Raw genomic sequence first — 7,679 nt, 5'->3', positions numbered from 1 at the left:
CGAGGTACCTTTTGTAACGTACTGGATCCATATCTATTGCTTTTCTTTAATTGCGTCTTATTTTCTTAACATTTCTCCACTCTGCTGCTAGATCGGCCGCTACCGCTACAGCATCGCGTAGTTGATGACGCCATCCGCATGTGGCCCAGCGTGCTACGTCACCGCATGCGCCCAGCGCGCTACGTCATCCGCATGCGGCCCAGCGCGCGATCTTTGGATCTTTCGCGCCGAAAGAGAACGGCTGGGAGTAAAAATGGCGATATCGTTGGAGATCCGCTATGTCCTACTTGAATGGACTGAGGGTAAGGATAGAGGGGCCCATAGTATTTTGCCCCTCGACTGTGTCCGGAATTTTTCAGTGAAAGATTTTTTGGAAAGGACTGAAAAAACCGAGAAGCTGGTGGAATGGAGAAAAGGCCGCCAACCCTGGCCGGTGTACCGAGCCAGAATTATTGATGTGGCAAGTATGTTAAACGCTTTAACTGACGTTATGTAGTTACATACCACATTGCTCGCACTTAAAAAAGTGTAAAATGGATCTTGCTAGGTACATGGCTAGCAATAGCTTAGCTTTCTGGCTCATGTTAGCTACCTAATTTGCTAGCGAAGTCCAATTGGGACTAATGTTAGATTTGGTAACGTTAAACATGATTAGACAAACGTTTGCAATTCATGATAACATTTAAATTTTATTGCACCAGAATTTGAAAAAATTCTCCAAATTAAACTGCGTGAGATCGAGATGGAGGAGGACACACAAGGGCAAACTAAACGTCCTCACATCCCAAACTCAAAGTACAGTGAGGGGACTGAGAAGGCTTCAAAGAAAAAGGTAACTGACTGCACCAATTGGTGCTTTACTTAAAGTTATCTCCCCTCTCTCTTGTTTCTTAATGTGTAGGCATGTGTGTAGGTTTGTAATTGTGTCATCTATGATGATTGTGCTTTGACAAGATGTTTGTGCAAGGTGGTGTAACGTAAGTTAATAAGAGTTGGGATAAAAGTCAGTCTGTCGCTCTCTGTCTCTCAAGGTTGACAATAAAAAGGGAGGGGCTTCCAAATACAAGCACCAGGAGGGTGAGAAGCAGGAGGAGGGTCATGACAGACTTTCAAAGAACAAGGTACACTACCAGTCTGCATCCTGTGTGTGTTGTTACAGTACAATACATTTATGATGAGTAAGATTTTTGAAACCATCACAATAGGGAACTTTGTCCTCTGTTTCTCCCTCTCCCTCCGAAGGTTGATGTGAAAAAGAGATGTTCTTCTAAATACAACGAGGAGGAGGAGGAGGAGAAGGCAGAGGCGGAGGAGGAGGAGGACGAGGCGCGTCTTGACAGACCATCAAAGAACAAGGTACACTACCAGTCTGCATCCTGTGTGTGTTGTTACATTACAATACATTTATGATGAGTAAGATTTTTGAAACCATCACAATAGGGAACTTTGTCCTCTGTTTCTCCCTCTCCCTCCGAAGGTTGATGTGAAAAAGAGATGTTCTTCTAAATACAACGAGGAGGAGGAGGAGGAGGAGGAGAAGGCGGAGGCGGAGGAGGAGGAGGAGGAGGCGCGTCTTGACAGACCATCAAAGAACAAGGTACACTACCAGTCTGCATCCAGTTTGTGTTATTACATTGCAATACAGTAAAGATAATTAAGACTTAATATAATAAAGTGCATTACCAGTAGCTGTTACAAGGTATGACACCAGCACAGTAGGCAACTTTGTCCTCTCTCTCTCTTTCTCTCTCCCTCCCAGCGGGCCAGCGAAGAGGAGGAGCGTATTGGCGATGAAGAGGACATAGTACCACCCTCTAAGAAAAAGGTAGCCTAAATGATGACATCATGTGTGTGGTGTATTACATGCATGCCTACATTACATGAAATACAAGATGTGGAAGTTTCATGTTTTAAGTAAGGAATAACCACCAGGAGGCCGGACAATTAGTTATAGCCAAGTGGAGGGATTTCTGCCCTAGACTTCTTGCCACCTTCCTCTTACACCTCTCGTGGCATCATCCCAATCAGAATCAACCATTTACAAAAGAAGTTGTATAACAATTAGCTGTTGTTCTTCTCTCTGTCTCTCTCTGTCTCTTTCTCGTAGACAGCTGCTGAATTAAGAAAACACCTGGACGAACAGATGTGGGAAAGAAGGAAACTCGACCAAATGCAAAGAAATTTTCAGGAGTTGAGAAATGAAGTCCATTCTCTTAAAAATGAAAATGCACGTCTGAAAGACATTATCATCAATCGTAAGTATTCCTAATTTTAATATTTATTAGCAGGGTTTTTTCTGGAGATGGATATCTCCACTGAGTTGCTGGGTGCTATTTTGATCTAGTGATTTTAATTATTGTTTTTTCTTTATATAACCTCTTTCTAGAAATCCCTCAAATGAAAAGTGACCTCGCCATTATTGCTCAAAATGTAAGTTCCTCTGATTTTCATTGCTTTTTAAAATTGTTTCTCAAGCAGAGCTGTAGAGACTTGTGATGTTGGGCTGATTGATAGTGTTAATTATTTTATGTATTCGCACTTTAATTTATTGAAGAGAATAACTATATTTTTCTTCCATAGAACAAGACTGGAAGGACTCCTGTGGAAGATCTAGATTCCTCCTTCTTGATGTTTGGAGAAGTGCAACCGGTGAGTAACCCCCTTGCATTTTTATTTATTTATTTAGTTTACTTGTTACTCAAACAGAGCTATATGGATTTTTATGATGTTTGGCTGATTACTTTTGCATGTAACTTTAATTAATGACATGTTTAATGTTTTCCAAGCCCCCCCTGTATATAAGAATCTATAGTGGCTTGCTTGGATGAATAAAAATTGTAGAATTGTGCTTTTACTGTTTCTTTCTTCTCTAAGACTCCAGAGAGGAGACCGAGCCCCGAGGAGACCGAGCCCTTTAAAGAGAGTCCCATGGTGACTGAGCGCTTTCGAGAGACACCACAGGTGTGTGTAACCCTTTTATACCTCAGATTTTTCTGTACTTACTTTACTTAACGCTCCAACTGAACTATAGGGATTTTTATGTTGGGATAGTAAGTGGTAATATGTAATTTACTTGCCCACATATGCATAAAATTGTTGAAGAGTTTAACAATGTTTTTCTTCTCTAACAAGACTGCAGCAACAGCTGAGACCTCAGCGAAAACACAGGTGAATAATATATTATGTAGTAAGGATGGGTATAAACTGTGTGCTTTGTAGGAGCCAATTAGTGTTATAAGTGACAATCATCCTTTCCTCCTGCCCCCCTTCGCTCCTCTCCACCCACTGTCTTTTCCCCTTCCCTTCCCTACTCTCCATCCAACCTCCTCCTTTCCCCCCACCCTGTCCTCCTCCTTTTCTCCTTTAATAACGTTTAGGGCAATGATTAATTTGTTTCTTATCTTTATCATTAATCTGCATTTATACATAAAAACCTACAGTATTAACTATTGGGAAGCAAAGCATTAAAATCAATATGAAACATGAAAAAGTTTCTAAAAGTTGCCAATAAATTAATATTGTGATGTGAAATTATTTTTCAGATTGAAGTTATAAAGGGCTCTGGGGTGTTTTGCCAGGCAGAAGCGTGGAGAGCAGCCCGCCTTGCCACCTCTGCTACTGCCATGGTGCGGAATCTGCTGCTGGGCACCTTTGATCTGGAGACTTTGCTGAAAAGCAACCTGAATGGTACAAAACAACATGTTCCTAATATCTTCTGTCCTTGAAAAAAACCAAGTCAGTCATATTCTGTGGAATAAATTGTTTGTGTGCGGGCATACCATCGCTTTTTTTACTTGCCATTTTTGTATTTCCTTGCACCTCAAGAAAACGTGATGTGTATTTAAAAAAAACTCTTGCTTTCTCCACCTTCATTTTACCCCCCTTTCATAATAATTTTGAAATATTACTTTAAGGTGGGAAGCCAACCAGAGGGGATGGGGAGCAGCTGGTCGCCCTTGACCAAATTAAAAAGGCAGCCATTATTGGTGAGTAAATGCTTAATGCATTGAGAAGGGAAAACAAAACTTTTAAGACTTTATAAGTTCACCACTTTAACCATAGCATACTTGTATCAATGTTTATTAGGCATCAATGGAGACTGCATAAGGTAGGGCACCCATTATTGTTACTGTATCTGCTTGGCACCTATAATACTAATTCATCGCTTGCTCACTTCTTGATCCTACCTTTCCTCTTCTAAAGCCACATTTCTGGGGTATTGCGCTGTAAGGAGTGTAGTCCTCTATTTTGTAGAACATATAGTGTTGCAAATAACCTCATGGCACTAATTGTTGTCGTCAGTGTTAATAGTGTTAATAAATAATCATATTCACCCCTTCTTCACCCTTAATCCCCTCTGTCCTGTGTTTGTGCCTTATTTTGTCTATACCGGTAATTGATTTGCTTGATTTTAATGCATATCTTATTGCTCTTCGAGTAAACCTAGCATGTCAGCTCGCCGGTGGAATGTGTGTGTGTGTGTGTGAATGGGTCAATGGGAGGCCATTGTAAAGTATTTTGGGTACTGTTGGGTGCAGGAAAATGCTATAAAAGTGCAGCCCATTGACAACTAGATATGTTTACATGTGCAAAATTTCTTACATCAGATAAAAAATTTGAGGGATTAGAAAATCTGAATCAGTTTACATAATAATAATAATCTAATCATGACGTGCATAAACATGCACCAAGCCTTATTCAGAATAATAGCATTTTGACATCCGCAAAGCGGTCTTAAAGGTATAGCGGAGGATGTTTTACTTCCTGGTGGGTAACCTATACTATTGGTCCTCCTAATTGTCAATCATTCTGGTGAATCAATCAAACTTTTCAAAAAGTGGAGAGGGCGGGTCTTATCTAAAATTTGGAAAGATCCTCCGCTATACCTTTAATTTCCCTAAAACAACTGCAGAAGTTGTACTTCACCTGTGTTTTAAGCAAACCAAAAAACGAAGAACAAATTTTTCCTATCCATGAATTTTCTCTGCTTTGGATGCACATGATTGCCCGTGTGACTGTTAACAATGCAGTCCCCATGACGGACATGTGCATATGAAAGAACGATGCCGCTAAAAAAGAGGGGGGTGATGTTTCCAATCAGAATTGACGTGTTTGCATGACGCATTTTTTATTATGATCAGCCCTTTATCCAAAATATGTGTCCAATCGCAGCTGTACTGTAAGCACTTTGGGTTCCTGATGAAGCACTATATTATTATTATTATTATTATTATTATTATACTGTCTTATTATTTTTGTCTTCTCTAGATGCTACATTGAAGAAGTGGCCGGCAGCCAGCCGAGGGCAGATAGGCACATCTATCAATTCGAAGCTCACGGAGCTGAGAAGATCAACAAGATAAATTGTTTTTGTTTTTTTCTGTTCAGTTTTTTTTTTCTTATTTTTGTTATTGTACTATTTGATTGTTCTTGTACTATTTTATTGTTCTTAAGTAAATAAATAAATGTAAATTTCTACATTTTGGGCTTTTATTTATGTTGCCTATAATTGTACTAATATATAGGTAAACATGTAGGTGCATATATGCACACATATATGTACACATATAGGTACACATATAGGTACACATATAGGTACACATATAGGTACACATATATGAATATATATGTACATATATGTACACATATATGTACACATATAGGTACACATATATGTACACATATATGTACACATATATGTACACATATGTGCATATATGTACATATAATATAGGAAAACGGCCAATTTTATATATGTCACATATATTAAAAACCTATATCAAAACCTATATTAAAACATATATGTTTATATAGGTTCTTTCCATGTGGGGCAGATCAATGGGTTTGATCACGATAACAAACGAACTACAGAACAAGTTTTGCAACAATGAATACAACACATGCGGTTGCAATTATGAAGTAAAATGTAATGAACAAGAGTTTTCATCTCATCTAGGGCTGGGTGATATGGACCAAAAGTCATATCCCGATATATTTAGGCTGAATTTCGATATACGATATATATATCCCAATATTTTTTATTTTTCATGTTTTATTTTTTTCAAAATTTGTTAACACACACACAAGTACTGTCCCCCTTTACTTAACATAAATTGTAAGAATATGACTAATAGTAAAGACTAGTACTAATAAACATTAGGCCTATGCTAAAGGTATTAAATAGCAGTCCCAAACTAGTTTTTGTTAATACAATGTTGGTATGAGCCACCACAGTCATTTAAAAATATAAAAAAAATAACACAAAGAAAAATAGTGGCATTTTGGGGTTAATATGGAAACGACAGTTACCATGGTGAATACACAATACTAACAAGAACTGTTAATGAAACATGGAAACTGCTCCTGGTGAATAGAATGAAAATCATACCTGCATTACTTTTATTTCGTGTAATTTACAACGTAACGGCGTTGCATGCTCGTAGTTTCTTTTGCACTTTATATACAGTGAGGCGATACAGCACGCGCCGCCGCATTTGCGCGTGCAATTGAGTGTGCGCTACGACTACAGTATAACGGCTGACAGGACAAGAAAGTCCGTTTTTCTGAGGTGAAAGACTTTATTTCATGTTATAACATAACATGCTCTAAACACGCACGCAAAGTGGAAAAGGAGGGGCGGGGGCGCGGGGAGCAGTGCAGAGAGCTCCGGGGTCAGCTGGCTTCCCAGATAGCAATGAGTCGGCGGCCCACCGTCGGCGCTCCGGCGGCAGTAGAAGCGGCAGAACGGCGACATCGCAAACACGTTGGACGGCGCACCGCCGGCGGCAGCCGCTTTTTAAAAGCGGCAGCCGCCTTCCTACCGCCTTCGTTCCGCGGCCGGCCCGCGGGCCAACCGCCGTCCCGCCGCCTTTATATTGAAGGCGGCCCTTCCGCGGCCCGCCGGAGGCAAGCGCTATTTTCGAGCGATCTGCCGCCGCTTATTCTGGCTATATATAATATTTAATATTTATAGCATGCAGTTTATCAAGAATAATGATTGCTCAAACCAGACAAATATCCATTTGGCATTTTTATTCCACATTTCAAAGTACATTAACTGTCATTTAAACAAGATGTGTCAGATCACTGAAACATAACAGAAAAATAAATAAATCAATATACTAACATGCAGGTTTCTTATAAAATTTTGGTAAAAAACTAAACAAAAACAAAAAACAGCCTTACAAGCAAATTACAACTCTTACAATAATTGTTCATATAAAGAGGAAAGCTCTAGGGTGAAAAAAATTACCTGTAAACATTATGACAAGTAAAGAGAATACTTGATACAAAATAATGTGCAGGATACCAAATAAATCAAAGTATGACATCACATTTACAAGCCATTTCTAACAATAGGTTAAGTGGTAGTAATTTATAGTAAAGCTCTGGAGTAGAATAGACCATTATAACTGCAATGCTGACCTGTGGCACAAGGACTTACAAGCATTATTTGAAAATAGCATAAAGTATACTTTTTGATTAAAAAAAATTCAGGCAAAATCAACAACATTAAAATGCTCACACCTTCGAAAAAGCAGTAATTTTCACAAGTGGATCAACAGAAAACCATGTTCAGACAAACAAAATCATATAAAAAACCTATATACATCGTTATTTTTGTAAGAAAACACCAAAAGTTAAACTAGTCTTTCTAGATGTAAAGTTTGGCTACCTAC

At 39.0% G+C, this 7,679-nt stretch overlaps 1 protein-coding gene across 1 annotated transcript; it reads left to right on the top strand.

The window, feature by feature from the left end:
* Nucleotides 1-742: 742 nt before the first annotated feature.
* LOC309496398 (uncharacterized protein) lies at nt 743-5,583 on the top strand (the record flags this gene model as incomplete). The annotated part of the gene is made up of 14 exons (XM_082166392.1): nt 743-832; nt 1,032-1,121; nt 1,243-1,299; nt 1,760-1,825; nt 2,108-2,255; nt 2,387-2,430; nt 2,581-2,649; nt 2,875-2,961; nt 3,133-3,168; nt 3,543-3,687; nt 3,915-3,986; nt 4,087-4,108; nt 5,269-5,413; nt 5,572-5,583. The coding sequence occupies 14 exons, from the start codon at nt 743-745 to the stop codon at nt 5,581-5,583; spliced, it is 1,083 nt and encodes a 360-aa protein (XP_082022518.1).
* Between the last annotated feature and the right edge of the window lie 2,096 nt (nt 5,584-7,679).

This window comes from Leuciscus leuciscus (genome assembly GCF_965113295.1).
Source record: "Leuciscus leuciscus genome assembly, chromosome: 4".
Classification (NCBI taxonomy): Eukaryota; Metazoa; Chordata; class Actinopteri; order Cypriniformes; family Leuciscidae; genus Leuciscus; species Leuciscus leuciscus.
Note: the sequence above shows the minus strand (reverse complement) of the source record. Positions and strands in the feature narration are given on the sequence as shown.